The sequence below is a fragment of the Danio aesculapii genome, chromosome 18 (assembly GCF_903798145.1).
Source record: "Danio aesculapii chromosome 18, fDanAes4.1, whole genome shotgun sequence".
Classification (NCBI taxonomy): Eukaryota; Metazoa; Chordata; class Actinopteri; order Cypriniformes; family Danionidae; genus Danio; species Danio aesculapii.
The window spans coordinates 32,700,669-32,719,428 of record NC_079452.1 but is presented as its reverse complement, the minus strand read 5'-3'; the positions used below and the strand labels follow the sequence as shown (position 1 = coordinate 32,719,428).

Genomic DNA, 18,760 nt, shown 5'->3' with positions numbered 1-18,760 from the left:
AGGACTGAAATAATTTGTATTTTGCCTCCTTATCTTGGATTTGTCGGTCAAACAGCTAAAACCCCCCATTTATTACTAACCCTGCTACTTATTATGATTGTCCTTTTAACAGTGATATTCTAACCAAACCACAAAACCTTAAACTCTTACTTAAACGACTTTATGTCTTCTTCTCAAGTATGTGTGACCCTTTTTGTTGCAAAATGGCTTGACCATTTTTTTAAATTGTTCCACAGAGGGCACATTGGCTCCATATATTAGTGAAGGTAGCGTTATGACAACATTGATCTCTATCACTGTTTAGATTTGAATAACAACTACGCATGGAGAGTAAAACTAAAATATGGGTATAACGTTATTCCACGTTATTGGAAATACAACAGTTGTTCGAGAAAACAGGCTTAATAAAATTGTTCAAAATCCCAGCAGCACATGTCTGTTCGTAATCGTATTATTATGATGATGTTCAACAGATGTTTAACATCTTTTTGTATTATTAAATGATATTTAACAGAGCAAGGAATTTTCCACAGTATTTCCTATAATATTTTTTCTACTGGAGAAACTTATTTGTTTTATTTCAGCTAGAATAAAAGGAGTTTTTAATTTTTTTAATACCATTTTAAGGTCAATATTATTAGCCCGCAATATTTTCTGTTGATTGTCTACAGAAAAAAACATTATTTTACAATGACTTGCCTAATTAAGCTAACTTGCCCAACTTGCCTAATTAACCTAGTTAAGCCTTTAAAATATTATTTACTGTCATCATGGCAAAGATAAAAGAAATCATTTATTAGAAATGAGTTATTAAAACTATTATGTTTAGAAATGTTGAAAAAAAAATCTTCTTTCCATTCAACAGATATTGGGAAAAAAATATATACAGGGGGGCTAATAATTCTGACTTCAACTAAAAGTCGTCAGAGTTATTTTACTCTCTATGCCGATGGTGGTGGCAGCACTGATTGGAGGGTTGGTCTCCTGCTGGGTGGAGTCTGAGCCAGTCGACCTGGTGATGCGATGTGGGTGGGAGGGGCTTATGTTCACAGCTGATGATTGGTCAGTGCCTGGAGTGACAGGTGGGTGTTTAGTCGTCAGGTCTTCAGTTGCAGCTTCAGTCTCTGTGGTAACAGATGCATCGGTTCTGCCGTGGGTCACTGTGAGCCACGGTGGAGGAGTGTGTGGGGTGCTCGGGGTCAGAGGAAGGGCAGATGCTGGTTCTGCATCAGTGTTGGTAAAATCACGACCCAGAGTGGAAAATGTTTCATGTGAGGTCAGAGTAAACACAGATGCTGTGGTGAAGTCAAGTGACCTTGCATTGCGACGAAGTGGAGAAAGGGGATTCTGTAACACAATAACATTGCACATGCACGTCAACACGAACACCAAGTGAACATATACCAGTATAAATTTTAATTTATTTATTAATGATTACGGCTGATATGATGATTTAAAGTGATTCAATTAAGTCAGTATTCAAGTTAAATATGTTTACTTACAGGTGCACACATTCAGAGGGGGTAAGTTGACTGGAGTTAAGGGGTCCACAGGCTGTTAGAGCCCTAAACTCCAGTCAATTTACCCCCCTTTGAAATCTCATCCAACCCCTACACAACATTGTTCAGTCTCATGTAAAAGTACTTGTATAGCCTGTCTTATGTGTATGTGTTAGTTATGCATAGGTTTTTTTTATTCAGTGTTGTGTTTGTATTTATGATAAATTTATGTAGCACCATTGTCCTGCGAGACACAACATTTCGTTCCTGAATTATATATAATTTCATATATTATATATATTTTATCTAGTTTTAATTTTGGGACTCCAGGGGCCTCATGTTCGAAGACTTGCGTTGAATTCATACTAAAACATTGCGTACGCACAAAGCTGTAAATGTGCGAACGCAGTAAAAAATTCAGATGTATGAAACACTGCGTATGCGGAATCCCACACATATTGTCTTTGTACATCCGAATTAACGTGAAACTGAGCGCACGTGCATAAGCGCAAAACCCCTCCCTGCCTCCTCCCCCGTATAAATATGGTAATGACTCTACTTTGGCAAAACCAACTAAAAAATGTATGGCAAAACGTTGAACAGATTGTGGATTGCAGGTGCTCTGTTCGGAGGTAGACCGGAGAAAAACTGTGTTATTTGCAAGTTTGTCCTCCAGAATTAATAACAAAAGAAAAAAAAATAGAGTGGGAGAGTTTAGCTGACGCGGTTAACGCAGTGGGGTCTGAACATCGCACTGTGAGTGAATTAAAAAAGAAATGGTCTGATGTAAAGGTGTAAAATTTTGTAGTGTCTATTTAGACTAAGTGCATATAGCACACCTCATTGGAATGAGCTAGTTGAGTGATTCCCTCCCATCACCGTTTGATTGACAGAGACAACATAACTAAAGAGAGCAGTAAACAGCAGCGTGAGTGGCGTAGCTTGTAAAGCGCATGGCAACATGTTTTGACACGATCGATCATGAACCCGGTTCGAATCCAGCATCTGATGAACTCATTCTTCGTTTTTCTCCCACTACATATCAGATTTTGCCTACTCTTCATCACGAGGAAGACAAGTAGGAATCATTAATAAGTGTGTGTATTATGCTAAGCGCATTTGAGCATCATATATTATTTGCACATTCATTGAATGGAAATGTTTCCGATTCACGTATGCAAATTCTACTTCAGATGGCGCCTTTATAGCAATGTGCGTGCAGTCGATCGTTCTGATTACATTGGGAAAATCAGCCATCGCTGCAAATTGCGCTTCAATGTTTGGCTGGTCAACTGCATGGTATGGAAACCTTATATACCTGCTAGACATGCGGATAATGCCGTCCCATACAGCTGCCATTGCACGGCTCAAAGATGCTTTGTAGTGTGCAATTTAACATAATTGCCTCTTGGAGTCACCAATGGAAATAAAACAAACACACACAAGAAATGCATGTACGCCAGACATAAAGTTGGCGTGGACCAACGCACATTCTCACGTTAATTTCATCCTTAGTAAATCCAAACGTGAGCGTAAAATCTGGCGTAAAATCGCAGCATTGATACATGAGGCCTCAAATCTTTTCTCAATTCCAATGTAATAATTGTAAACAGCACAAACCTTAATAACAACTATCAACTTTGTATTTAATCATTCATAAGTGATGTAATATTTTTAACAAGACTGAAAGTGAAAAGAACTTATATTCTGATCAAGGGCTGGACGATACTGACATTGCAATATTTTATTTAACTGACATTGCAATATTATATTTTTATACAATATATATTGCGATACTGAGAATAATTTCACCAGATAGTATTATTAAATTATTATATACTAATATATTCACAATTTCAGAAATATATTTTATATATATTATATAATAAATAGAAATTTTACAAGAAATATAATAAACCATTAACAAACACTGATAAATACATTAGGGCAATGATATTATACAAATAAAATACACAGTGATTTATGATTTTTCTGGATTTTCAGATACACATATCTAATAATTAAATGTAAAATAACACTGTATAGTCTTCATCAAATATATATACACAAATATGATTAATCTTTCTTAAAGTTACAAATGTAATTTCTTATGCCTGAATACTTTAAACTGACTTGAAATATTCACAGGCACGTCATTATTTTTCCAAGTACGATGCAATCCTGAATTAATATCTATGTTAATCCTGGAACATCATTTTTGTTGGAAAATGTAATTCACACCTATTCCCTACCCCTAAACCCAACCATAACTGTAAAGTATTCTCAAAATCAGAGGGCAATAATAGTTGGATAACAATCATGTAGAAGTGCATAAACCTAACCGTAAGCCTAAACTTAACATAAACGGTAAACATATGTCTTAAATCTGATTGGCTGATTGGACTGTTGTTCCAGGATCAGCATAGATGTTAATGCAGGAACAGGTCCTACCTGGTGAAATCAGGTTGGCATGCTCACACACTGTCCTAGGCCATAAAAACACGCATTTTGTTTACTTTATGGTTGAACGCAGTGTGAGAATTACAAGGGGGTTTGGGGGGGGGGGGGGGGGGGTCTGACCCCCCTAATTAACGCTAGATCCCCCTGAAGGACATCAAAACAAGATGTATGGGGAGTTTGCCCTTTAATAGTTAGGAAATAGTTTGCTCTGATCTGTATCTTAAATAATATTAATAACTAAAATAATAGAAGCTCCTGCTCATTTATAATGCCGGTTATAATATCCTGTGATGTGACTATTGCTTATGCACATATTGCGATATCAATACTGAAGTGTCTTTTTACAGGCACAAAAATAAGATTTAACTCATTCTGATAAAAATAAATAATAAATAAATCAGAAATATTGTGTAGTTTATTGTGCGTCACCTGTCCTCTCAGGGTGATGTCCTGTACAAGTGTACCGTGGTACAGCACCAGAATGCGATAGTGAGTGATCAGTCCGTTGGGTTGGATCGGGGATCTCCAGGACAGACGGACTGATGTGGAGTCCACAGCCTCTGCTTTCAGATGAGACACAGCGCTCGGGGCTGACATGGAAATAAATACACACAAAAACACACAAGTATGAACACACCTTGCCGTATACTTATATAAATATATATATATTCACACACACCTTGCAGTAAACGAAATATATATTTACACACACACACACACATACATACATACATACATACATACATACATACATATATATATATATTTAATCCTTCCTTGCGTAAGTATGAATCAATGGATGAATGAACGCATGAATGAATGACTGACTGAATAAACGAATGAATGTATATGACCAAAATATTTTTAATGTGCACACCCAAAGTCCATTAGAGAGAGCAGCTGATAAATTTTCCTATACAATCCAGTGCTGAGAAAAAGGCCGCTCTTTATTTATCGCACATTTTCGGCAGCGGATGCTTTGAGGCCTTTAACCGAAATCTAATTTTAGATAAAAGCAACCCTAAATGAACAAATAACCTTTCTTGTTTTTCTGTGCATTTAATGAGCATTCACTAACGCGGAGCCAACTGGCTCGGCATGAAAAAAGTCATTTCCTCCAGCTAAATTAACCCAATTAAAGGTATAATTAGAGATAGCGGATTTTGCAGACAGAAGTAATTACACCCAGTCCAGCAAAATATAAATCTCATTTGTAACCCTCGCTTATTTTGACCCTGGAGTATGAACACTAGAGAAGTCACAAACACTTATTCCCCGAGCCTTTTGGGAGGAGCTTCTCCATACAGATGAGTCACAAAATTAATTGTTTTCTATGACACGCTTCACAATGTCACCATCAAGCATTCACAGAAAACACACAAAACCATCAATCAATCATGACTGGTTGCTTGTCTTTCCATGACTAAACAAGCCATTAATTCTCCACTGTTGCAGAATATAAAGATGAATTTGTAGACTTGCTGGGTGATATAAAAAAAAGAGGAGCAAAACAAAAGCAATTCTACATCAGAGGTGTCTAAAGTGAATAAGGACTTCTTTAAATTGCAGTCAGCACAAGTTCATTTGGTTAAGCAAGTTTTTTGTATGTTTGAGGTAATAACGTTTCCATAAAGGGAATGTGGCTTCGCTTAAACTGAAAGTGCCACTATTTTTGCTTTTTCAGATATTAGGGTTTTCGGGTAATAAAGCTATTAGGGTAAAAAACCTTCTTGTGAATGTAAAAAGATCAAGCTATATAAAAAAAATAGTTACTGCATGCCAAAGAATGGAGTTGATTCTGAGCTTTCTAAAATAAATTCAGTAATTCAAGTCTTACTTGTTGCACAAACCCACAGAGGTGATTGTTTGAAGATGTACGGTGTACACCGAAGTGTTTTGAGAGCTGTTCTAGAAATGCTCAGCTGTGGGTGTTTTTGCAGAACAGCGTACACTACCTGACAAAAGTCTTGTCATCAATCCCAGTTGTAAGAGCACAAAATAATAATAACTTGACTTCTAGTTGATCATTTGTAGTAGTTGCAGAAGGTAGATTTGTCCAATGAATCATCTGTTGAATTGCATCCCAATTATCACAAATACTGCAGAAGACTTCATTCATTAATTTTCATCCGCTTTTCTTGGTCATGGGGGCAGCAGGAAGGAGAGAACTCCAGACTTCCCTCTCCCCATGCACTTCCTTCAGCTCCTACGGGAAGATGCAGAGGCGTTCCCAGGCCAACCGAGAGACATAGTCCCTCCAGTGTGTCCTGGGACTTCGCCGAGGTCTCCTTCCAGTGGGTTATGCCTGGAACACCTCCCTAGGTAGGTGTCCAGGAGGCATTCGAACGAGATGCCCGAGCCACCTCAGATGACTTCTCTCGATGTGGAGGAGCAGTGGCTCTACTCCGAGCTCTTCCCTGGTGACAGAGCTTCTCACCCTATCTATAAGGGTGCGCCCTGCCACCCTGAGAAGGAAACTCATTTCGGCCGCTTGTATCCGAGATCTTGTCCTTTCGAGCATGACTCAAAGCTCATGACCATAGGTGAGAGTAGGAACGTAAAGTGACTGGTACATCGAGAGCTTTGACTTCACTCTGTTATGGGCTGTCTCGTCCCTGTGTAAACAGAGCAGGAGTTTGGTTCGCATTGCCTGCAATAATTCAGACTTGTTTCCAGTGCATGTTGGGCTCTGGCAGGGCTGTGATGCTGCTCTGTTGGCTTCATCTAACACAAACCTTCAGCATGCACTGGGGCGGTTTGCTGCAGAGTGTGACAGAGCTGGGAAGAGAATCACCATCTCCAAGTCCGAGGCCATGGTGCTCCACTGGAAAAAGGTGGTTTGACATCTCCAGGTTGGAGGAAAGTCCTTACCCCAGGTGAATCGGTGCAAGTAATACGGCCGATATACGGCCTTGTGGTAAAGAAAAACAAATAAACAAACAAAAAAAAGCAGGACTTGTAACAAATTTGCTAAATGAGAGCCAATAGTCTACATGTCTTCTTTGCAGTCCCTATTTAGAATTTTGTAATTCTATGATCACAGAATCACACACACACACACACACACACACACACACACACACACACACACACACACACACGCACACACGCACACACGCACACACACACAAACACACACACACACACACACACACGCACACACGCACACACACAAACACGCACACACACACACACACACACACACACACACACACACACACACACACACACACACACACACACACACACACACACACACACACACACACACACACACACACGCACACACGCACACACACACAAACACACACACACACACACACACACACACACACGCACACACGCACACACACAAACACACACACACACACACACACACTCTCTCTTTTACAGCTACTGTATCTTTATGAGGACTTTCCAAAGATGTATTTTTTTACTGTACAGGGAACTATCCCTCTACCCCTAAAATCAACCCTCAAAGGAAATCTGCATTTTTACATTTTCAGAAAACTTCATTCTGTGTGATTCATGAGCCATTTTACTCAAAGGGATCAAAAAATGTCCCCACAAGGTCAAAATGTACTTATATTGCTATACTTTTGGGGCCATTTGGTCCCCACAACATGAGGAATACAAAGGAAACATCTTAATTTTCTTACAATACATAAAATTTTGCCTTTGGTACCGACTAATGCGGCAAAAAATAAACCCCAGACATGCATATCTCATTGTACTGGATCCCATTGAAGGTTTTATTTTAAAATCCAAAATTTGGACACTGTATATATATTTTACCTTCTGCTAGTGTTGTAATGTTGATCACTGCTGCTGGTCCTGTGGCACCTGCTGATTTGGCCATCACATGGATGTAGTATTGTGTGTATGGAGTCAGTCCAGTATAAATAAACATCTGATCGATTGTGCTGTTCTCACTAATCAACCCTGAAACACACAGATGCATTAATAACAAACAATCAGTGCATGTGCTTTGAATGTGCTACATGTAATGTCACACCACTTTATAAACTCCACTATGGTTTAGGTAGTTTAGGAGTATTTAGTGACGTGATGTCTCTCTGATGGTATAATTGTTACTGTAAATGGACTAAACTGACGCTAGTAAAGGTTACCTTCAGAGCTGTGAAGCTGGATAACGTAACTGAAGCGTCCCGTGGTGATCTTTGGAGGCTCCCAAGTTAGAGACACAGATTTAGAAGTGATGTTTCTTAAAACTACATTTTGCGGTGGGTCTTCAGGGGCTGCAACACAAATACTTTTTAAGCAACAATTAAAGTGTAAACATAAATAAAAAAATAATGCAAAAACAAAAATTAATGAAAAAGAATCATCAGAAGACACCCATTAAATGGTCTTCAGTGTAACCATAGTTTTATATTTCTTGTCAGGCATATTTAAAATAGTAAATGGTGCTGGTTTATATGTTTAATAGTAAATGGTTTAAATTTTTAAATTTAAAATGGTGCTATAATTGTGAAATAAAAACTATTAACATTTTTGTCACTGTGTTTCACATGCAGCTACAAGGCTTTTCCCATTAGTCAACCACAGTAATATATTTAATAGTTCAAAATAGAATAACATTTTACATGATTATAAATTGTATATAAAAAGTACAGATCAGGAAAAAAAATATGATTTTAAATGTCAATTTGGAGTTTGAAACTTTAAATGTTTTGCAAAATGTATTTTATTCTCAACCAAGACTATTTATACAAATATAGTATTTTTTATATTGTGTTTTTTTTTGTTTTACAATTTAAATGCCACCTATTTTACTCCTTTTTCAAGATTTAAGAGAAGTCTTTTGTGTCTCCATAATGTGTGAGTAAAGTTTGAGTAAAGTTTGATACCCATCAGATTATTTATTATACCTTTCAGAATATTTTAATTTTCTGCTATGAACACTAAGTAGCAGTTTTTGTTGCCTGTGCCTTTAATGCTAGTTCTCCCCACCCACTGTTCTCACGTGCCTGTCAGAGTGTGGCTCAATCTCCGCCTCGGCTGCATCAGATAAACAGCACAGTGACAGACACGAAGGAAGCAGATCTCAAACGTAACGTTTGTGAGAAATACTACAGTAAGAACTTGACAGTACTACAGTAAGAACCAATGATTATTTGTTGTGGAGTTAATTCAAGACTTTCGATGAGTCAACCACAATGTCGTTACAAAGTTCACACACGCACGCACGCACGCACGCACGCACGCACGCACGCACGCACGCACGCACGCACGCACGCACACACGCACGCACGCACACACACACACACACACACACACACACACACAGCAGCATGTTTTTGCACGGCAAATGTGATACAGGATACACGTTAATATCCACTGCTGTATGGATATCCATTATGTTAATGTACAAAATAAACCTGATTTAATGTCCACAAACCGGGATTGAAGCATCTTCTTTTATAATTGTACTGACTGGCTGTGCTGATAAAGTAAAGACGGTGAAATCTCTGTAATTCATTACAAACATGCACTGTTTTAAACTTGTAAAACTCATTCTTGTTCACATTTGATGATTGATGATCACAGAGAGCTGAACAGATCTTTCAATCCGAGTTGCTTTGCGCAGGTCCTGTCTTGTTGATATGATTATACACGTTACTACGGAGACATGTTAATACGTGGCTGTCAATCAATTCAGTGGGTGGTGAAACCGCACTCCTACGTCACGTTGCAGTGGGCCTCAAAATGGGAGGGATTTGGATCCTATTCCAACTTTAAGAAATTAATAAAAAAAAAAAAACTTATTGTCTTTATATTACCCCAATATGACTGTGAACACACTATACCTACACACAGTTCTGTCCAAACAGCTTACAAAAGATTATTTTCATAATAGGTGCCCTTTAAATGAACAGATTTGTATTTAAATGTATATTAACATGTAATCAATTCCTTCAGTCTTGAATGTCAAACAATCATTCATTACAATTTGCTGATTTGTTGTTTATAAAACATTTCCTATTATTATCAATATTAATTATTCATTCACTTGTTAATGACATGTAAGTATCTAGAATATATGCATGGCAATCTCAAAATAAAAATAGTAAAAAAACATTACCCAAGATAAAAAAGACATTTCAATCTCACAAAAGTGAAAAAATCTAAAATGCTTTCAGTTTTTCCTTCTTTTTTTTTTCTTTAAATAAATGAATCACACTAGTTGAATAAAAGAAATATATTTTTCAAACTCCAAACTTTAGAAGAGAGAGTTAAGTGTATGAACACTAACCAGCCTCTGGCATGCGGACCATAGTGCTGGCGATCTGCCCCTCCCCGTCACTGGTGAAGGCGGAGACTTCAAACACATAAGGAGTGTAGGGGCGGAGCTCGTCAATCTTCACACTGATTGGTACACTCCAGATGGAGGCAGGTGGAACTGCTGACAGCGTAATCGTGGGCAACACAGCAGATGTTAGCTGGGAAGTCTGGGATGGACTCGGAGTCCCACGGGATAAAATATCTGCTGCATCCTAAAATCACATTAATGCACAACAATTAATTATAAAAAATTTATAGATCAATGCATGCACAACTTTGGTTTCTTCTGTATCACTTTAAATATGTGACTTGAGACTGCAAAATTGCAAAAATACATTGTATTGGTCAAAAATATTCACTTTTTTATGGCAATATCATTACAATATTAAGTAAAGATCTTGATCGGTGAAAATATTTTGTACAAAGCCCAAATTAGAAAAAGTTGGAACGCAAATAAAAAAGAAAGAAGTGATTTCTAAATTTTTTATTAAAAACTTTGCATTGTAATGTAGACATTATTTAATGTGTTCCTCATGATTTTTTTTAATAAACATATTCCAATTTTGATTCTTGGAACACATAAAAAAGCATTAAAGCTGCAACCATTTTTCCCAAAAATACGAGAAATAGTGATTCATCTGACCACAGTGCACCAAATTGGTCCATCCAAAATGCCTCCGAGCCCAGAGAAGTCGACGGCGCTTCTGGACACTGTTAACATAGGGCTTCCTTTTGAAAGAGTACAGTTTTAACTGGTATTTGTGGATGTAACTATGTATTGTGGTACTTGACAAAGGTTTGCTCCAGTAGTCCTAAACCCATGAAGAGATTTCGCTTATAGATGAATGATGATTCTTAATGCAGTGCTGCCTGAGGGATCAGAGATCATGGTTGTTCAGCTTTGGCTTGCACCCTTGTCCTCTATGCACTGAAATTACTCCAGATTCCTTGAATATTTTAACTATGTTATGCTCTGTTGAAAGTGAAATACCCAAATGTCTTGCTATCTTTCTTCGAGGAACATTGATTTTAAACATTTCAATAATTTTCTCACGTATTTGTTGGCAAACTGGCGATCCTCGGCCCATCTTTGCTCCTAAAGGACTAGACCTTGGATCCTGTTTATGTGCCAAATCATAATAACAATCACCTGTTGACATCAACTGTTTCAAATCACATCATTATTTAACCAGTTTACCTGATTACTAGCCTTAAATTGCTCCTGTTCCTACTTTTTTGGAATGTGTTGCATGTCTGACTGACAGGAAAGGATGTATATTTATAAATGAAATGAAGTTGACATGAGATATTTTGTGTTCATATTGTCTGCAATGAAATACAAGACAAAGTAAATTTAGAAATCATTACCTTCTTTTTTATTCGCGTTTTCCATACTGTCCCAACTTTTTCTGATTTGGGGTTGTATATTTTCCAACAATATAATAAATACATCAAAACTCCATTTTTGATTGCCAATGTGCATTGCAGAGAACTTAATTTGGATTTTAAACACAATTTTCTCAGTATTTTCTCAGATAGTTTTCAAATAGTTGTATCTGGGCCAAATATATTCCTGTCCTGACAAAGTACATGACTGTGCAACTATAGTATCCTGCATATTTAATCAAATTTCAGATGATGGATAAATCTCAATTCTCAAAAATTGACATCTATGAGACTTGTTTTTGTGGCCCAGTGTGACATAAACAAATCAAGACGTACGTTGCAGTGAGGCAAAGCTCCATTCATGATGTCCTCGGCATTGAGTTCCTTCGTGCGGACGATCTGGCCTGTTCGAGCATGCTTGACTTTCACTGCAAACTTAGTGATGAGGCCATTAATACGTACAGGGAGAAACCAGGTCACAATGACTGATGTGTGATCCTCAGCAAACGCTGTGAGATTCGACACCAAACCAGGGGCTGTGAGATTCAATATAAACACATCGGTCAAAACATTACGTCCTGTACGAGCAGTTGCTGTGCATCAATTTGTAATTTCTTCACTATATTTTTGAACATATTTTAAGCAACATTCTGAGCTCTCCAAGGCTGTTTATTTGGTCAAAAAACACCATAGCACTGTGTCCTAACAACACATGACAAGCTTCCAGCGACAGCAATTTGTCTGTCTGCACCAAATGGGAGACGACAGAAACATTTAAATACCAGACATTCAGAAACGCAGAAGAGTGCATGAAATGGACAGGTTTATGATCTAATTAATGAATATTAAACCTCAATTTAATTAGCATTGGTAAAAGTACATGCTCTATGACTGGTGTTTTTGCTTTGAGTCACAGTCGACGTGAAGAACACACCAAACCAACTTGCAAGACCAATGGTCACACCTGTTCACTCTCCCGTTTTTGCTGGGATCCTCCCATATTTTACCATTCTATCATCTCGTTTAAGTATTTTCCCGTATTTTTACCATATTTTTAATTCTTTCTATGAAAAGTGAACGTAGCATCAAAGTGCCGATTGCAAGAGCTGTTCAAGAGAGTTATGCTTTCGCTTTATTTTGGCTTGAAAGCACGTTGAAATTAATATTAAAACTGCCACATTCACTTTATTTCCATTAAAGTTATGCATCAACCGTCACCCTTCATATGGTGCATCAATCAATTCATGTAACATTGCTGACTGATGGACGCGCTCCATAGTGATAAAGACACTGCTCCAGGAGCAAAAGTGGACACTTTTGGATTTGGGTGTGTTTTTAAACAAATACACTTGATGAAATGTAAAAATGTCCGTCCTAGCGTGTTTTATTTTTAACAAATAATTTTGTCTTAAATGAGCATAAACCGTTACGAAAGTAATCGAGTGCTTTCATTGTAGATCTGTGGATTCTTAAAGGGACACCTCTTCTTTCAAACAAAACAGTAGATCAAAATGAGAGATTTGCTGCTCTTCACTAAATAACTATAGTAGCTTTAATAAGTATTAAATACAGTGAATAAAAAGTGAATGAGATTTTATGACTTGATTTAATTTCTGTAAAGGCCATTGATTTTAATAGGCTAAACCTTTTATTTTATTTCTAATTTTCTAATGTCTGTTGTGTATTCTATCGTTTGAAGCTATTTTCCTCCCCATATTTGTTACAGCTTCAACTAGGCTTATATACAATGAAACTGCTCTGAATTTACAGATTAAGGAGTGTGGGGTCATTTTGGGAGTTCTTCTGGGTAGGTTTGAGTTTTTTTTTTGGGGTAGGGGGATAAGGGGAGTATCCCATATTTTTACACCCCAATGTTGAAGCCCAACGGACGACCGTTGCTTACAGCTTACAGTTCTACAGAAGAACCAGTTTAAGGACTCATTCACACTACGAGCGACTCGCAGTGGCAAAGCAACGACTGTGAGCGTGTGAGCGACTTCCGGCGACCTCCGTCTATGTGAGCGACCGTTGGTGACCAGGTGGGCGTATCGAGTGATGCGACAAAATTGAGAATTCTTCAACTTCATGCAAATGAAGTGCGACTTTGAGCGACAGCCAATAGGAGCACCAGTAGAGTTCACGTGATCCTCTCTCAGCTCACTCAGAGGCTGATTGTATTCTCCGTGCTGTAGACTTACACAGACCTGCGTTTGTTATCAAACAAAACAGTGCATCAAAATGAGAGATTCGCTGCTCTTGACTAAATAACTAGAGTAACTTTAGTCAATATTTAAATACAGTGAATAAAAAGTGAACGAGATTTTATGACTTTTCTGTAAAGGCCATTGATTTGAATAGCCTAACCCTTTTATTTTATTTCCAATTTTCTAATGTCTGTTGTGTATTCTATCATTCCAAGCTAATTTCCTTCCTATATTTGTAATGGCTTCAACTAGGCTTATATACAATGAAACTGCTCTGAATTTACAGATTAAGGAGTGTGGGGTCATTTTGGGAGTTCTTCTGGGTAGGTTTGAGTATTTTGAGGCTTTTTTGGGGGGGAGGGGGATAAGGGGGGTTGTTGGGGGGAGTATACCATATTTTTAGATCCTAATGTTGACAGGTATGCCAACGGCCTGATGAAGCCCAATGGACGACCGTTGCTTACAGCTTACAGTTCTACAGAAGAACCAGTTTAAAGCCTCATTCACACTACGAGCGACTCGCAGTGGCAAAGCAACAAGCGACCGTTCATTTCAGCAGTGACCTCCGTCTACAAGAGTGACTATTGGCGACCAGGTGGGCATGTCAAGCTGCACGACACAGTTGAGAATCCTTCAACTTCATGCAAATGAAAAGCGACTTTCTTGAGAGACAGCCAATAGGAGCATCAGTAGAGCTCACGTGATCCTCTCTCAGCTCGCACAGAGGCCGGTTGTATTTGCAGCATTTGCAGCAGGTCACCACCCAAAGCGACAGGCAGCTACAAAGTCGCTGATAGTGTAAATGAGGCATAAGAAAAACTCATGGCACACACACGCGGAACATTTTTGTGAGAAGTTTAAATGTGTGTATAACTACGAAAAGCATACGCAATTCTTAGTAAATGAGGTCTAAGTCTTTGAAGTCATCTTTACACACCAACGAAGATCACTAGGGGGGTTGAATAAAGCACATGAATGCTCCTTACGGGCTTCTGCTGTTTTGTAGTACAGAGACTGGCTAAATGGTCCAACTCCTGCTTTATTCACTGCCGCAACCTACAGACAGAAAAAAAAAAGCTTTTAAAAAACCAATATACTCAAACCAGCACACAGCATAATAACGTCTGCTTGATTTATCACCATGACTTAGCAGAGGTGGTTACATAAACACACTGAATGAAGATTTCAATGCAAGACGATCCACTGCACACAACAGAGCCATCAAACACTGTCACACGTACAAACACACGCTCGCACAAAAAGTCAATTCAGAGTTCACCGTGTACCCGGCCAATGAATTCATGAGACAAATGAGGGAAAACAGAGATCCCTTGTGGATCCTGAGTTCTCTGTTGGAGATGAATTATTCACCGTTGATAAATTATTGAGCGGGATCAATGGAATAGAGGCCACTGGCAACTTTCCCACGGACAGTTAATCCAGTAATGTCTGCTGAACGCTGGACCTTCTCTATAGAGTTTAACAAACCCTGTTTTTGGTTTTGCACTCATCATATTGGCTGCTGCTTCATTAGAGGTGACAAAACAGTGCAAAAGGCAAAGTAAAGGGGTTTCAGCATGCTACACATGCGGTAGATGTAATATTACTAACATAATTTATTAATGTATTCATACATTTATAGAGGTTACAGGAATAAGGAGAAGGTCAAGAGCAGCAAGTCTTTAGGGAAAAGTGCAATTCAGCTCTTGAACTGTGGGATATTGCACTATTATTCAGCAAGTCTGCAGTGCTTTAGAGGTGGAAAGGAATTGGAAATCTCTAGAAATTTCCATTATGTTTTGATGTTGGGAGTTATTGAAGGGTATACGTGCTCCAGGACACTTCTATAGCCTGCTTCTGCCATTGAACACACACACACGCACGCACGCACGCACACACACACAAACCTAATAAATAAATAAACAGTGGTGTGAAAAATTGTTTGCCCCCTTATTGATTTCTTTTTTTTTTGCAATGTCACTAATTTAATGTTTTAGATCATCAGATAATTTTTTATCCTACTATTCTGACTGTTTTCTTGCAATTACAAGCTTATAAATTACAATTATACCTTTTGTCTCAGAATTGTGATGCTTTTTTATAATTATCTACTCAAATAGTTGTACACTTACATCAGATACATGTCAGAGATCACACATCTGAATACTCTCACAAATAAAAGCACAAATTCTGTACATCCACTTTCTCTTTCAGCAATATATGCTTTCCTTTTTGTGCGCATGTAAACTAATGTTATACATAATAAAAAAATTAAATCAAATTTATTTATTTTTTTTTATGAAATAAGAAAAGGGGGGCACATAATTAAAAAAAAAAGAATAAATAAATAAATGAATGAAATAAGATATACATACACACACACATCATCGACAAAGCTATGTACATGTAGGGAGTGATCCATCTAGTTTTAAGCTAACAGAAAAGGTCAGGTCTATGGGATGTTGCAGAAGTGGTCCATTTTTGCCCAGAATGAAATAAACTGTTCCATTTTCCGATTTACAAATGCAGTAATTTTCTCCATTTTCTACATTTCCATTGTAATTTCCATCCATGCATTTAATGTAGGACTTTCTTGTGACAACCATTTTTTGGTAATGCTCTTTTTGACAGCCACCAACAAGATATTCATTAAATATCTTAAATAAATCATTAAATAAATCTCTTTTATATGTCCAAAAAAAGAATTTTACAATCAAAGGGCATCACAGAGTCAAAGATATTTAGTAAGGCACTGTGTATGTAACAATGTAGCAAAAGGTTTCAGTTTTAAATACAGTCCATTTTTTTGGGAAATTTCTATGAATAAATTATTTCAGGGTTTTCATAATAATAATAATAATAATAATAATAATAATAATAATAATAATAATAATAATAATAATAATAATAATAATAATAATAATAATAATAAAACAACAACAACAACAATAATATTAATAATAATAATTATTATTATAATAATAAGCGGCAACACGGTGGCGCAGTATGTAGCACGATCACCTCACAGCAAGAAGGTCGCTGGTTCGAGCCCCAGCTGGGTCAGTTGGCATTTCTGTGTGGAGTTTGCATGTTCTCCCCGTGTTGGCGTGGGTTTAACAATAATAATAGCAGAGTGGTTTCCTCCGGGCGCTCCGGTTTCCCCCACAGTCTAAAGACATGCGGTATGGGTGAATTGAATAAGCTAAATTGGCCATAGTGTGTGTGTGTGAATGTAAGAGTGTATAGATGTTTCCCAGTGATGGGTTGCAGCTGGAAGGGCATCCGCTGCATAAAAAATATGCTGGATAAGTTGGTGGTTTATTCTGCTGTGGCGACCCCAGATTAATAAAGGGACTAAGCCGAAAAGAGAATGAATGAATGGATATTTAAGTCAGTTGCATAAATAAATATCTTGAATAACAGAATGAATGAATGAATAACATTCAGCATCAAAACTGCTTTCAATGTCATAAACAATCTGAAATATTTCATGATCATCAAATCTGTATATTAGAATGATTTCTGATTTGAGAATGTGACTCTGAATTTTAAACTGTAACAATATTTTACAATATTTCTGTTTTCATAGCATTTGTCATTAATTATAATTCAATTTAATTCAATTCACCTTTATTTGTATAGCGCTTTTACAATGTAGATTGTGTCAAAGCAGCTTCACATAAAGGGTCATAGTAAATAGGAACAGTGTAGTTCAGTTTGTAGTGTTTAAATTCAGTTCAGTTGAGCTCAGTTCAGTGTGGTTTAATAATCACTACTGAGAGTCCAAACACTGAAGAGCAAATCCAATGATGCGCAGGATTTATAATTATAAGCAGCCTGCATCTTTCATAGACATTAAAGAAATCAAACTGACCACAAATTATAGAATGATGCTGTACAGGGGCGTCGCTAGACCCAATATACTGGGGCACGTGCCCCAGTAAAAATCTCCAGTGCCCCAGTAAATGCTTTGAAGTATGATTTACTTCATATGCAAGTGTATTTAATAAGAATGATAATTCCGAAATAAAGACGTTATTCTCTATGTGTAACTCAACCAACGCTGGTGAAAGCAGTGTAATCAAAAAGCAAACTTACACATCTTCGCTTGTGCGCCACTGAGTATAATGAGGTATAAACACAGTTCAACTGTAATGCAATAAAGTTCAACAGCAGTAAAATCTGCAGTGCAACTAAAGTAACATTAAATAAACTGACAGGGGCAATATATAATTTATTGCACTTAGGAACATAAGTATTAAAAGTGCACTAGTTTTTTATGTATTTCAGTATTGTAGATGTACTTCTGTAGTTAGTTATACTTCTGAGAAGTGCAATTAAATATATTGTAGTAGTCCTTCAGGAATACAACTAAAGTACTGAAACCTTATTTGTATTATAGTAGTACTGCAGTTGTATTGCAGTAGCAGAACTGCATTATAGTAGTTGTAGTACTTCAGTACGATTGCAGTAGTTGTACTGAATTCTAGTTGTAGTATCACTTCAGTAATATTGCAGTTGTAGTACTGCACTTGTACTGTAGTAGTTATTCAATTGAATTGCAGTAATTGTACTGCAATTGCACTTCCGTTGTATTGCAGTAGATGTACTGCAGTTGGTTGTATTGTAGTACTTCAGTTGTATTGCAATAACACTACAATATACGTAAATAATGCTGTTTTTCGTGTCTAAAAACTGCACTTTTCAGAAGTTAACTAAAACTGCAGCATTCCTTTAAAAAACTGCAGTTTTCTTTAAAAAAAAAAGCAGTAATTTTTTGTAAGGGTCTACCCCAACCCTAAATTCAACACTTACTGTAATGTTAAAATATTAATTATTGTTGTTATATTATATATTGTTGTTATATTAATGTGCGTATCTGTAGTTGTATTTCATCTCGACTTG

The 18,760-nt window shown here is 37.2% G+C and overlaps 1 protein-coding gene across 1 annotated transcript in view; it reads right to left on the bottom strand.

Moving 5' to 3' along the window:
* The window catches only part of ptprq (protein tyrosine phosphatase receptor type Q), a 116,046-nt gene that overhangs the window by 60,071 nt on the left and 37,215 nt on the right, over positions 1-18,760 (bottom strand). The window contains 7 exon segments of the mRNA XM_056478021.1: positions 939-1,347; positions 4,389-4,549; positions 7,755-7,901; positions 8,090-8,218; positions 10,237-10,477; positions 11,988-12,187; positions 14,842-14,911. Of these exon segments, the coding sequence (XP_056333996.1) occupies positions 939-1,347; positions 4,389-4,549; positions 7,755-7,901; positions 8,090-8,218; positions 10,237-10,477; positions 11,988-12,187; positions 14,842-14,911 (1,357 nt within the window).